This window comes from Pseudorasbora parva, chromosome 24 (genome assembly GCF_024679245.1).
Source record: "Pseudorasbora parva isolate DD20220531a chromosome 24, ASM2467924v1, whole genome shotgun sequence".
Lineage (NCBI taxonomy): Eukaryota > Metazoa > Chordata > Actinopteri > Cypriniformes > Gobionidae > Pseudorasbora > Pseudorasbora parva.
In genome coordinates, this window is record NC_090195.1 from 29,020,917 (window position 1) to 29,035,066 (window position 14,150).

A 14,150-nucleotide genomic window follows, 5' to 3' on the forward strand; every position below is an offset into this window, starting at 1 on the left:
CTTACTTATTTACATGTACTGGGAAAAGCTTTCTGGGATCCTTTATGGACAAAGCTTTTTACAAGAGGACACAATTACTGAAAATGCTGTTTCATTTGTGCAACCTCTGCCTCAGATAAAAACATAACGGAGACCAGGAATAACTGTCACACTTTTTCACCCTATTTAATTTATTTTTCTCTCCAGACATAAACCTTATAGCCTTCACTAGTTATGCTACGAAGGTAAAATGACGGCAAAAAGATGCATGCACAAGAAAAGCTTTGTAAATGTGTACATTTCTGTACAAGTGAAAGAAAAAAAGATATCCAAAATTTTACTGTTTTCTCTTCTTTTTTTTTCTTTTTTTTTTTTTGGTAAGTGTAATTCAGCTATTGTGAAAATGCAACTTTATGCTAAAGCTAAATATGATCTTTAATCTTCGACTTCTATTTTACTGCGCTTATGTTTTTGGACACTTTTATCCCCTCCAAAATATGGCCAAAATCATTGCAAGCCTCGGTTACAAGCGGAAAAAAACTAAAGAACTGCAAAACAGAATGACCGTGTAAAACCAACCTTTGTGTAAAAAAATAAAGGGAGAAAGAGAGCGTGCTTTCCATAGATGATAAAAGGTTTTGCGGGAACAATATGGAAATTATTTGTCATTTTTATCCTATTGTTTGTTCCCTTTCAGTCGGTCACTCTCGACGCCCCATCAGAGTACCGACAAATAGGATTCCTATTCGTCGGTACTCCGACGTGGCGTCTCCGTTCCCTCCTTCAGGGAACGAGGGTTACATACGTAACCGAGACGTTATATGTATTTGCTTGGTCAATGTTGTTCACATCTTCCCTTTTTAAGAATGACTTCAGTGCCGTTCTTTGTTCTTTTCTCAGAGAAAAGCTTAACTCCAAGTCTTCCAGAGTCGCGGTCAAAGCTGATTTGAAAGACCGCCGTTCGCCAGTTTCTGTGTTTACTAGAAGCACGCAAATGCAGCTCGGCCGTCGTCATTATGGCCCCGCCCACCGACTCTATACACAATGTGATTGGCCCGGCAAGAGTTTGGGGATTGAGAGTTGCTAGACGACACTCGCGGGCAGATTAGATTTGCTGCTGCTAGGATGCGTCTAGATTTCTAGGCTAATATGGAACTGTAATGTGGTCAAAACCTGCCTACAACTTCCCATAAGGATTTAAATAAAGTCTTCTTTAAACTGTTATAAGCCACAAATGAACCAAGCCAACCAGATAGGAGGTGAATCGCAACAAACTTAGATTTGAATAAAAATGAATTTGAAACAAGATAAAAACACAAAGGTTTGTACTTAATGGATTTAGTGAGGGGAAGAACTACAATCAAGTGAAGCATTGCAAACGATGGCAAACAAACATTTTGTATTATCCCTCTTATTTTGTTAAAATTACTCACATTTTCACAGATTCTGCAAGTGGTTCACATACTTTTTCTTGCAACTGTATATCACTCTACTGCATAGAATGCTCGCCAACCAATTAGAATTAAGCATTCAAGCATTTGTAGTATAACATTTATTATTTTTAACATAGCTATATATTAATAATTTGACCTTTAAACTTAAAATCTTCTAGTTACTGACACAAGTGACAATTTGCAGTGGTTTATTAGTATATGCAGATATATATTTTGGTAGACATTTCTCATCTCACACTTCTCTTTGCCTATTGATCTGGGGTTTTGTTTTTTCAACAGAAATCCTCCACCCACCCTACATCAACCAGAGCTCTGGTCAAACGATTTTAACGATTTTATATGCAAGTGAGTAATACAGATTAGGTGTATTTCTATTTGTATTTGCCATAATGATGCACACAAATATAAAGTTTAATGGTTGTAAAAGTTGTATTAGTCTTTCGTTACTATACTGATTTTGAAGGCTAATTACTCCCATAAAGAGTTTCTCATAATGCCTTATCCCAATTAACCTCCTACTGTCTTACCAGAACATTGTTTATAACTGAATTCATCTCAACAACCTTTAGCTTGTTTGTGTTTTTCCTGAATCTGGTCCTTATCAGTTGCCATTTGATGTGACATCTTGGACATTTCAGCACAAATTCTCCCATTTTTCGATTGTGTCCCCTTCAGGTGTCTGATAAAGGATTTTGAGCTCAGGCCCAATGTGCTTGACCTTCTTCAGCATGTCTTCATCAAACAGATTGTGGGCAGAGAGAGGACGCTGCAGAAGCAGCTGATGGAGCTAATCGACCTCAACCAGCAAATCGGCGTTATTGAGAAAACAAGGTAAGACATGAATATTAGCTCTAAATCTAGTAGTCTTGCCTGGCGACAAAAGGTCTGGGCTCTAAAGCCACTGTATTTGACTAAGGACTGCCCACTTAGCCAGGATGAGGTCATCGGACTTATAATTACTTATAATTTTAAAACTTACACAATTTTTCATAAAAAAATATGGGATCTCTGCTGACTTCAGTACTAGCCATTGTGGCTGGACCAGTTAGAAGGGCCGAGACCCCCATCATAATGTCCCAGATGAAAGATGAGCAGGTGTTGCGATTTCTGTGACTCCTTACCGGTGGCCATACGTCGTACATTAAGAGAGGTCAAAGATGGCCACTGTCACGGTCTTGCAACTAAAGATAGCCTGTGACATAGTTAGAAATTTAGTGTGATCGTCTCACAGTGTGTTTGCTACTACAGCCAATAAAATTGCAACATGAAATTGATCAACACAACATGGGGGTACAACTTAAAACTACTTCCCTCAAGCTACATTTGCAAAATTGGCTCTTTTCCCTAGCCATGCCATACCAGCGTAACCGCAGCCATATTCTCCTCTTTCGTTTCCTCCACTTTTTTTCAGTGCGCATAAAAAACATAATTGCCAGAGTGCGATTCAGCTCTATTTGTTTACCACTAGCATCTGCTGATGGAGTGTTATTCTTATGTTAAAGGGATAGTTCACCCAAAAATGAAATGTTGATGTTTATCTGCTTACCCCCAGGGCATCCAACATGTAGGTGTGTTTGTTTCTTCAGTAGAACACAAATGAAGATTATTAACTCCAACTGTTGCTTGTATAATGCATGTCAATAAGGGTCTAATTAGAATCTAATTAGCAAAAATCTTCATTTGTGTTCTACTAAAAACACACACCTACATCTTGGATGCCCGGGGGTAAGCAGATAAACATTACATTTTCATTTTTTTAAATGAGCTGATGACCTCACTGTTTTCTCCAGAGCGGCTGGACAGACGAATCAAATTCGGTTGCATTATTTTCCTGTTAACACTGTGAAGCTGCTTTGAAACAATTGCCATTGTAAAAAGCGATATATAAATAAAGGTGACTTGACTTGTGGGATTGCCGAAATCACACAGTCTGTAGCAGGCATTAGATATTAACTTTATTTTTATCATTTAAGCAATCTTGGAAAGACAGAAAGAAGAGACAGTGATTCCAGGTATGGGATGTTTTAGTCTAGATTATTGTCTGTCACATGGGCTAGATTAAACCTTCTTCCTGTGGATGTAGCAGTAGCAGCTTTCTGTCTCTGGCCATGTTTTGTGGCCACTCCCCTTGTAACTTTCTTAAAAGTGTTCATTGTGTACCCAATGTTGTTTTCTTGTGTTTTCAGAAAAATGTAAATGTGTAAATACATGGTTTGGACCAATGTTATAGGTTTGCCTACACTGGATGCTTTTTATTTATACTTTATTCAACTCTGTTCAAGTTTTCTGTCTACTGTCTACATGGGCATTTTTTTTTCACACAAGAAGCATGTGAGGGCTTACAATTAGCATGTTGCTAAGCTAACAACATTGTGTTTGATATGAACAGGCCTTAAGAAGCATAAATACATAAAACATATTGGGTAAACTAGCTCAGCTATATTACTAGCTGTAATACTATTTAGTATTTTTTTTAAAGTTTGCTTAGTCAACATTTCTTTGTTAGCATATTCAACCAGTTTCTTGCGTCAACGCATTCTGAGATTGTCGTCTACATGAAGGTATCTTTTAAGGCAGTGTAATTATTAAGACATGCACATGTGCAAATATTTTTTTAAACAGTCTCTCTTGATCACCTTGGCTGCATTTATTTAATCAAAAATAAAGTAAAAGGTATTGTGAAATATTATTACAATTTAAAATAACTGTTAAAGCTATTACAATTTTAACACGCACACATCAGTTTTCATATATACATCTGATCAAGCATAACATTATGGGCAACTTCCTAATATTGTGTTGGTCCCCTTTTCCTGCCGAAACAGCCCTTTGGACTCCACCAGACCCCTGAAGATGTGATGTGGTGTTAGCAGCAGATAGTCCTTTAAGTTGTGAGGTGGGGCCTCCATGGATCAGACTTTTTTGTTCAGCTCATCCCACAAATGCTCAACTGGATTGAGATTTGGGGAATTTGAAGGCCAAGTCAACACCTCAAACCCCTTGTTGTGTTACTCAAACCATTCCTGAACCATTTTTGCTTTGTGGCAGGGCACATTATCCTGCTGAAAGAGGCCCTTGGCACCAGGGAATACCGTTTCCATGAAAAGGTGTACATATTCTGCAACAATGCTTAGGTAGGTGGTACGTGTCAAAGTAACATTCATATGGACGGCAGGACCCAAGGTTTCCCAGCAGAACATTGCCCGAAGCATCACACTGCCTCTGCCGGCTTGTCTTCTTCCCATAGTGCATCCTGGTGCCATGTGTTCCCATGGTAAGTGATGCGCATGCACCTGGTCATCCACATGATGTAGAAGAAAACATGATTCATCAGACCAGACTACCTTCTTCCATTGCTCTGTGGTCCAGTTTTAATGCTCACGTGCACACTCTTCGTGCTTTCGGCGGTGGACAGTAGTCAGCATTGGCACCCTGACTGGTCTGCGGCTATGCAGCCCCATACGCAACTAACTGTGATGTATTGTGTTTTCTGACACCTTTCTATCAGAACCAGCATTGACTTCCTGAGTAATTTGAGCTACTGTAGCTTGTCTGTTTAATTGGACCACACGCCCCTTCGCTCCCCATGTGCATCAATGAGCCTTGGCCACCCATGACCCTGTCTCCGGTTCACCACTGTTCTTTCCTTGAACTACTTTTGATAGATACTGACCACTGAAGACCGGGAACACCGCAAAAGGTCTCCAGTTTTGGAGATGCTCTGACCCAGTCGTCTAGCCATCACAATTTGGCCCTTGTCAAACTCGCTCAAATCCTTACACTTGCCCGTTTTTCCTGCAAATAGTTTACTTGCTGCCTAATATATCCCACCCACTAACAGGTGTTGTGATGAAGAGATAATCAGTATTATTCACTTAACCTGTCAGTGGTAATAATGTTATGTCTGATTGGTGTGTGTGTGTGTGTGTGTATATATATATATATATATATATATATATATATATATAATATTATTTGAAATATCATTTTGTAACAATTTAAAAATCTTTATTGTCATTTTTATTAATCAATTTAATGCATCTTTGCTAAATACATTTTTTTTTACTTCTTTTATGGGGAAAGAATTGTACTGACCCCAAATCCTTCATGTAAGCTTGTTACAGCATCTATTTATAGTTTAATGACATGCTATTTTCAAAATCTATTTGAATCCATTGTGATGCTTATGTTGCGTAGCTTTTGACATAAAGCTTTAGAATAACCTTTAAATAAAGAGTGAAATTAGTTATGGGGCTCTTCAAATGACTTAGGTAAAAAAGCAATTCTTGTATAACTATTGATTTTTATTTCATTATTATCTTTAATACCTTCATCAATAATTCCAACAAGGTAATTTGTGTGAGTAATTTATGTGATTCTAACTTTCATGGTTGCTTTTCAAAGACTATAATCTTGTGTTACAGGCATGAGCGTATCCACACCAAAAAAGGCAGCCACATGAATCCTCAAAGTCAAACTGGTGATGACGTGGATGATCTGGCAACCCTAGAGGTTCTAGATGACGTAAGAATATATGCGGGCCCACGAGAAAAAAGGCCACAGAACACACATACACACACTAGTTTTTTTATCATCAATACACTGACTCAAGAAAGACAGGAAATTTTCCATCCCTCTGTCAGACAGCCCATTCATTCCATTCATTTTTCTTCCATTTTCCACCAGCCTTTTTCAGAGACTGTCAAGTGACCATAACTCATCCTAGCAGTCTTATATTTTAACTGTCAAGTGAATAAATAGACAGATTAGTGAACAATAACAGAGTTTGTATTGAAACACATTTAAGGTGATCTATCAATTCAGAGGGGGTCTCATTGACACTAGATATATTTTCTCATCCATTATGGTAGCAGTTGTGACAGGAAGCACTTGAATTATGCCCGTGTCCTTGGACTGTCACCAGATGGAGACCTGTGATGTGTGTAACTGTCTTGTGTGGTCATATTGGCCACATATGGCAACAAAAAGTTGTGTGCAGCAATCACAATGTAAAGAGCTCTGAATGCAGTAGTCGAGATAATGAATCATCTCTCTGTGCCTAGGTTCGGTCAGGCATGAAAATGGAGACTCTTGTGCTGTGCGGTATTGGTGGTTGTTTTGTTGTGCAGTGGTGTGCAATGGTTTGATGGGATGGCCATCTGTGATGTGTAATTGTTTTTCTGTTAGAACACAATCACCGAACAGCTACAGAGACGTTACGCAAAGGAGCAGATCTACACCTATGTTGGAGACATCCTTATAGCGGTCAATCCGTTCCAGAAAGTGGAGCTATACACGCCTGAGGTGCGTGCATAATATTTCATTATAGATGCCATCAATAAAATTCAGTCAGCTTCATTCCAATTGCTGCCAAATCTCTCATTCGCTTTCTTTCTCACCTGTCAGCCTATTTTGTGCCATTGTACCTTCTGCAGAAAGCATTTTCCTTTTTCATTCATCCACATGCTCGACCTCTCTCTATAGAATCCCTTGTGAACCTGTACCTTTAAAGAGAGTACTTATTACAGAAATATACTCTAACCACCAGTTTTATAAGCCTAGTCTCAGACTAAAATACATGTTTGAGTAGTTTTTCACTGAAAGGAACTTGCACTGATATATTTTAAAATGTGTCAGCGCCATTGTTCTGTCTCAAGATGCATGTTTATAAAAGCTACTTAAATGTCCTAATTAAACTAAGGCCTAATCCTGGCTTAATCTAAACTCTGTCTGTGAAACCAGGCCTAAAAATATAAAATACGAACTGAATTAAATTTTTGAAAACACTTGTTTATTGCAATTAAATGAAAATGTATTATAGTTTTTATTAGCTGAACGTTGCTTTTTGATCCCCTCAAGCAGGTCTTAAGAACATCTTTACGTTTAATTTCAAAATACTTGTATTGTCTTTGAAATATAGTTTTGTGTACTGCTGAATGTACTAAAAAGCATTTATGATGAACTTAAATATACTTTAATCACATTTCTATTAAAACTTGTCGCGCATTTAAATATATTTGTAATTACACATTTATACTAATTAAGTTACAATTTGTACCTTTTAAATATATTAAAGAGCCCCTGTTATGCTATTTTAAAGGCTCCTAGTTGTTTAGTGTCGTATAACAGGTTTACATGTATCAAAGGTCAAAAAACACATTATTTCTTTGCATAATATACATTGCACATCACCACCACAATGTTCAATGATTCTCAAACGACTCGGTGGATGAATTAGTCAATCTAAATCCCTCCTTTCTATGAGTCTACTCTGCTCTGATTGGTCAGCACCAGCAACCATTCATAACAGCTTAAATATATCTGTTATATTTCATTACAGCAATATGCTAAAACACTTTGAGCATCAAAGCAGCCATCTGGCAATGCTAGTTGCATCTGGTATACCTTTGTTGAATACTTTGTTTCTCTGACAGCATTCTAAGAATTACATCGGAGCCAAAAGAACGTCTAACCCTCCTCATATATATGCAGTCGCAGATATCGCATATCAATCCATGGTCTCCTATAATACTGATCAGGTAGAGTATGTTCCCGCATGAGTTACTGGAGTGTATTATTCATGGTCTGAACCGTGTTTGTCTCTGTGTGCAGTGCATTGTCATCAGCGGAGAGAGCGGCGCTGGGAAAACAGAGAGCGCCCACTTGTTAGTCCAACAGCTGACTGTTCTCGGAAAGGTTTGGAGAGCAACTTTATGTTCCCACTGTTTTATTATGACAAGTTGGTGTCATGTCTCATATCATGCTTGCTTTCTTCTCAGAAAATACAATACTTTCAACTTACACCAATTGTGTGCTCATTTATTGGGAAGTAGCCATCTGAAAAGTGTGTTTGGTCCTGATGACTTTTTATTTTTCAGTAACGTCTAGCTGACCTTTCTGTATTTTCTTTTTCAGGCCAACAACCGGACCCTCCAGGAGAAGATTTTGCTGGTCAATAGTCTGGTGGAAGCTTTTGGAAATGCCTGCACTGTGATCAATGATAACTCCAGTCGCTTTGGGAAGTATCTGGAGATGAAGTTCACCTGTGGAGGCACAGTGGTGGGAGCTCAGATCTCAGATTACCTCCTGGAGAAGTCTCGGGTCGTACACCAAGCTGTGTAAGAGTCCACTAGTCGCATATGGCCTTGACGATGAACATTCAGCATGCATACTAAATAAAATATATAATGATAAGGATTTATCTAATTCACTGAAAAAAAGTGTTTGATAATTATTAGGGCCGGGACTTTAACTCGTTAATTAAGATTAATTAATTACGTGACTTTAACGCGTTAATTAATTACGCAAAAAAAAAAAAAAATTTTTTTTAAATGTAACCACACTTATTTTTGCACCGCGGAACAGGTGCAAACTTTAAATAATTATTCTATTTATTATTCAGTCAGCATGTTCAATGAGCAGGGTACATCATTTTTTGTTGAAAAAGAAAAAACTAAACATTTTGATCAGCAGTAAATTAAAGGTAGGCGTTTTTAGAGAGACTAGCAATAGCAAGCTAGCTTTTAAAGCATGAGATCCCCCCCTCTCTTCAGAGCGTCTCCAAAGATACCCCTCCTTTAAAACACATGAACGCACACACCCAGAGTCTGCAAATTGCCATTAGAGACGGCGTTAAATATTACAAAACACGTAACTTAACAATAATAATGCACGTTAATAACTTACAGAGCTCTTACTTGTACCATCTGGCTGCTGCAGATTAATTTCGGTGTTGATAGTTTTACCATTGAAAATCATAAATCTGAGGATGTGTACAGCTTCCACAGAAGATATATGTACAGGTTAAAGGTACCCTAGAATGATTTGAAACAATATTTTCAATTGTTTTCTGATATCTAAATAGAGGATATCAGGCTTATTTAAGGTCAAAAATTGTCCAGATATGGGTTTACATGTCCATTTACAACCCTAGAAATTGTCCCTAGGATTTAATGCTCTGTTTTTGCCTTATTTGGAAGAGTCGGGAATATTAATGCAGAGTTCTGCTCTGATTGGCTGTTTCACTGCACGGCTCAGTGACAGCTAACACATCTATACCATCTGTCATGGCAATGATTTTACAATGATAGCTTCTTAACTTTGAATCACAAACTGGCTATCGTGTAAATATGTTGTTTGTACAGTAACGTTACAGTTTGACAGTAGAGTTAAAAGTCGATAGTCATGTCGTACTTCATACTTCACAACGACTATCATTTCAACTTAGATGGTGGAGAAGGTGACATTAGCTACAAGGCTCGAGTGAGCTATCTGTAAGAAACTAAACAGTATTAGTAAACGTAGTTAGCTTCTGAGTTATGTGTTAATGATGAAATATAGGCTAATTTAGATTACAATCTGCCAAAAGGGATCGACATACGTATCTACTGTTGTATTTTATGACAACACTGGCAGGAAATAATATTAACCTTTGTCATTTGACAAACTGTTATGTGTGCTACTTGGAGTTTCCAATTGTTACTTTACTAGCATCTTGCGTTAGATCTAGACAACACGTGATATTATCATTAATTTTGTCTTACTAAGAAACTTTCAATTTAATCAGAAATGGTTTTGACAATCAAGAAGTGGATAAAATCACTACTTACTGTTTGAAGGAATATGGTTGAAATCAGCCCTTTCTTCAGTTTTAGCCGCTGAGCGAATCCTGCTTGATATTGTCCCAGGTTAGAAAAACTCTCTGTGGTGAAATGGGCCGAGCAAACGAAGAACTTTGAATTAAAGTGTTGCGGTATCCGACTGTAAATAAACATCAACCATGACTGTTGAAATGTTTTATCTGTGGAAAGGCTATAAAAAGTCCTCGCGTCCCTTGCACAGCCTGGATCATAACATTTATTTCCATGATATGCCGTTTTCGTTATCCTTGCGTAACGCTTGTTTACCTGCAGAACTGATGATTCAGCTGCGTAGTTCCGCCTGACATGAACATGTGCTGATCCCAGCGATTGCGTCACAGTTGGCGTTATGTTGAGAATCGCCTGTTTTTCCGTGGTGTTTTTCACAAAAGAGATTTACATATGAAGGAGGAGGCAATGGTGTTTGAGACTCACTGTATGTGATGTCCACAATTTTTTGTTAGTTTAACTTAAAAAATTAAGTCACATGGTTGCCTTAATTTTTAGTTTATTGAAATAAAAAATTAGAGTTGATACAATGAAGGAAATTGGTTTAATAAATAGAAACTCAAAATATTATTGTGTCTTACCCACATAAAAAATAGCACAATTTGGCATGTTTCTCTGCGTCATTACAAATAAAACACACAGTTACCCAATATACTTACAAAATCTTTTAATAATATTTGAATAAAGGTTGTCGATTCTCAAAAATGTTCATTGTATTAACTATATGTTATATAATATTTATGTTATATTTTTAACTATAATTTAAATATTCATTTTTAATTTCAATGAACTCAACATCTTAAGGCAACCAGGTAACTTATTTTTTAATTTTTAATTTTTTTTTTGCATTGCATGTCCTGAAATTTTGTTATTTAACTATACCATTTTTCATTCTAGGGCACCTATATTTAGACCACTCCTATTATTGATTGTTATCAGGATTTGAAAAGTTTCAACCAGAATAACAAACCCTACCTTTAAGCATTTATTGTTTTCAACATATAATTTTAATAATGTTATTTAAAAATCAGTTAATATTGTTTTTCACCAAATTATGACTAATTATATAAACATACATTTAAACATAACAGTACATATCTACTATATATATATATATATATATATATATATATATATATATATATATATATATATATATATATATATATACACAAACACAGAAGGGGCTAGCTAGTTTGATGCCAAATGTAGGTTTGTTGTCATTGATTACTTTATATTTTCCATATATTAAAGTCTGTGTAAAGTATTTTAAATTTTCAGTTTTGGTAAGTCGCTAAAAGCGTCTGCTAAATGATTAAATGTAAATGTAAATGTAAATTAAATATGTGTTCTGAGTTTGTCACGCCACGGAAAAATGTGTTAACCACCCAGCCAAATTTGAATGACAAAAATACCAGCCGAGTAAAAAACATTTCTAACAAAAATTTCTAACAATATGCTTGGTAATAATTTTGAATGGTGGATTGTTGAGCTTGATGAATCCAGTCTAGACTACAATATTTGTTAAAATAAGTATCAACTGTAACTGTGTTTACTTATCTTTTACCACCAGCAATTTTACTCAATTGCTGAAATACTAAAATTCATTCTATAACCAAAGCATTCTTTTTATCAGAGGGGAGCGTAACTTTCACATCTTCTACTATATCTATTCTGGTCTGGCAGAGAGGAAGAAACTCGGCCACTACAAGCTGTCAGACAGCAAAACTCCAAAGTAAGTTCTTAAACACCTGATAACAGCCTGCTGTTTTTATCTTTATCCTCATCTGACATTCTTTTTTTCTATTTTCTACTCTCTTTTTGTCTCAATTCCAGGTATCTTCACAATGAGAATGTTAAATTAGTGCCTGACATTGTGGGCAATGCCTTCTATAAGGAGCAGTTTGAGACTGTGGAGCAGTGCTTCAAAGTCATCGGCTTTACCCTAGAGGTACAAAAGGATACTAGTATATAGTGTAATTTTTAATTGCAAAGAACCTTTATTTTTTTACTCTCTTCCAAAAAGAGTAATCGTTTCAATGATACGGGTCATTTAGACCATTGATTCAGTTTATAGTTCATAAATTGGAGACAATAGCATTGACTGTCGTCACACTAAAATGCAAATGTTTTTTCGTTTAGATAAGGAGCTAAAAGGCCCTTACGTTACTGAATAATGAAGGGTTATAGGTAGGAGAAGCGATAATGTGCAGTGACCGTGAGAACAGCCTGTCTGTCCATTCAGGTCCAGTGCTCTGAACACTGTCGTTGGCCTATACAGAGGGTTATGTAGAAGTTGTGACCCAGTGCTCTAATGCCATCAGTCTCCACAATTACCATCAGGCGAATCAATGATGCATGCTGGAATACATTACCAGTGCACATTTTGTCTGGGAAGTCACATCCAAGCTTATCAGTGAAATATGATATCCCAAGATCATGAAACTATCACAGCAGAGTGCAACAGTTGGGTTATGAAAGTAAAAACCCAATACATTTTCTTCATAGAGAAATATAACCACAACAAGGTTAAGTGAAAGTATATTTTAGAAGCTACAAATAAGAAGTGATATAAATAGCCGAATTCTTGTGAAGAACTTCGCAATCCATAAGCTTGTAAAGAGATCAACTAATCCGAGAAGTTGCTGTCACTCTGGAAACATAATGGTAGAATAAACTTAAAATATATTATTTTTAGACAGTTTTATTAATGACAACATGCCATTCACTTTTCATAAACATATTAGTTTGAAATCAAAGTTTCTAATCTTGCGATTAATCCCAGCTCTTCTGAAAAAGAACATTGAAACGAATGTGCTTTTCTATACGTATAAGTGAACTTTAAGAGAGTACACTTTCATGACTGCGTTTCTTAACACACTTAAATACACTTTTAAAAGTGCACTTTGTAGTAATGTCAAATATGTTTCTTTCCAGTAAATGTTTAATCATTGTTTTAATAATCCTTTGTTGTGCTTTAAAGAAATGCACTTATTTTGATGTGTTGACTTACATATCAAAACACATTTAAAGGGTTAGTTCACCCAAAAATGAAAATTATTTCATTAATTACTCACCCTCATGTCGTTGGACACCCGTAAGACCTCCGTAAGACCTCCGTTAATCTTCGGAACACAATTGAAGATATTTTTGTTGAAAGCTGATGGCTGAGAAAGGCTTCAGATAGGCCTCTATTGGCATTCAGTACATTCCCACTCACAAGACCCATAAAGGCACTAAAGACGTCGTTACAAAGTCCATCTCACTACAGTGGCTAATTTTACAATGCAACGAGAATAGTTTTTGTGCACCAAAAAAATCACAATAATGACTTTATCCGCCAAGTTATTGTCTTCCATGTAGGTCCCGGACATGAACTCACGCGATAGCGGCGCTCCTCCTCTTCTGGGTCATGTATCTGAACGGATACCTGTATCATGGATCCACCCTTTGCAGCAATAAATTTGTGCACTGGTGTGCAGTCATGTTGGAAAAGGAAGGGGCCATCCCCAAACTGAAATTTTGGGCATGAAAAATTTCATGACCATGAAATTGTCCAAAATGTTTTGGAATGCTGAAGCATTAAGAGTTCCTTTCACTGGAACTAAGGGGCCAAGCCCAAACCCTGAAAAACAACCCCACACCATAATCCCCCTACACCAAAGTTTACACTACAATGCAGTCAGGCAACTACTGTTCTTCTGGCAACTGCCATACCCAGACTCATCTATCAGATTGCCAGACAGAGAACCGTGATTTGTCACTCCAGAGAACACGTCTCCACTGCTCTAGAGTCCAGTAGTGGCATCCAACACTTTGCATTGCACTTGGTGATGTAATGCTTGGATGAGCTGCTCAGCCATGGAAACCCATTCCAAGAAGCCCTCTACACACTGTTCTTGATCTTATCTGAAGGTCGCACAAGGCTTAAACTAATCTGTAGCTATTGAAGAAATATGGCGACTTCTGCCCACTGTGCGCCTCAGCATGCGCTGACCCCACTCTGTGATTTTAGGTGGCCTACCACTTTGTGGCTGAGTTTCTGTTGTTTCAAATTGCCACTAAAAGT

General features: G+C 37.0%; 1 protein-coding gene across 1 annotated transcript in view; it reads left to right on the forward strand.

Moving 5' to 3' along the window:
* Positions 1–14,150, forward strand: part of myo3a (myosin IIIA) — a 117,954-nt gene that overhangs the window by 47,420 nt on the left and 56,384 nt on the right. Inside the window, exons 8-16 of the mRNA XM_067435573.1 lie at positions 1,713–1,778; positions 2,109–2,264; positions 5,858–5,957; positions 6,621–6,737; positions 7,868–7,972; positions 8,046–8,129; positions 8,349–8,551; positions 11,718–11,816; positions 11,918–12,032. Coding sequence (XP_067291674.1) covers positions 1,713–1,778; positions 2,109–2,264; positions 5,858–5,957; positions 6,621–6,737; positions 7,868–7,972; positions 8,046–8,129; positions 8,349–8,551; positions 11,718–11,816; positions 11,918–12,032 — 1,045 coding nt within the window. The remainder of the gene's footprint in view (positions 1–1,712; positions 1,779–2,108; positions 2,265–5,857; positions 5,958–6,620; positions 6,738–7,867; positions 7,973–8,045; positions 8,130–8,348; positions 8,552–11,717; positions 11,817–11,917; positions 12,033–14,150) is intronic.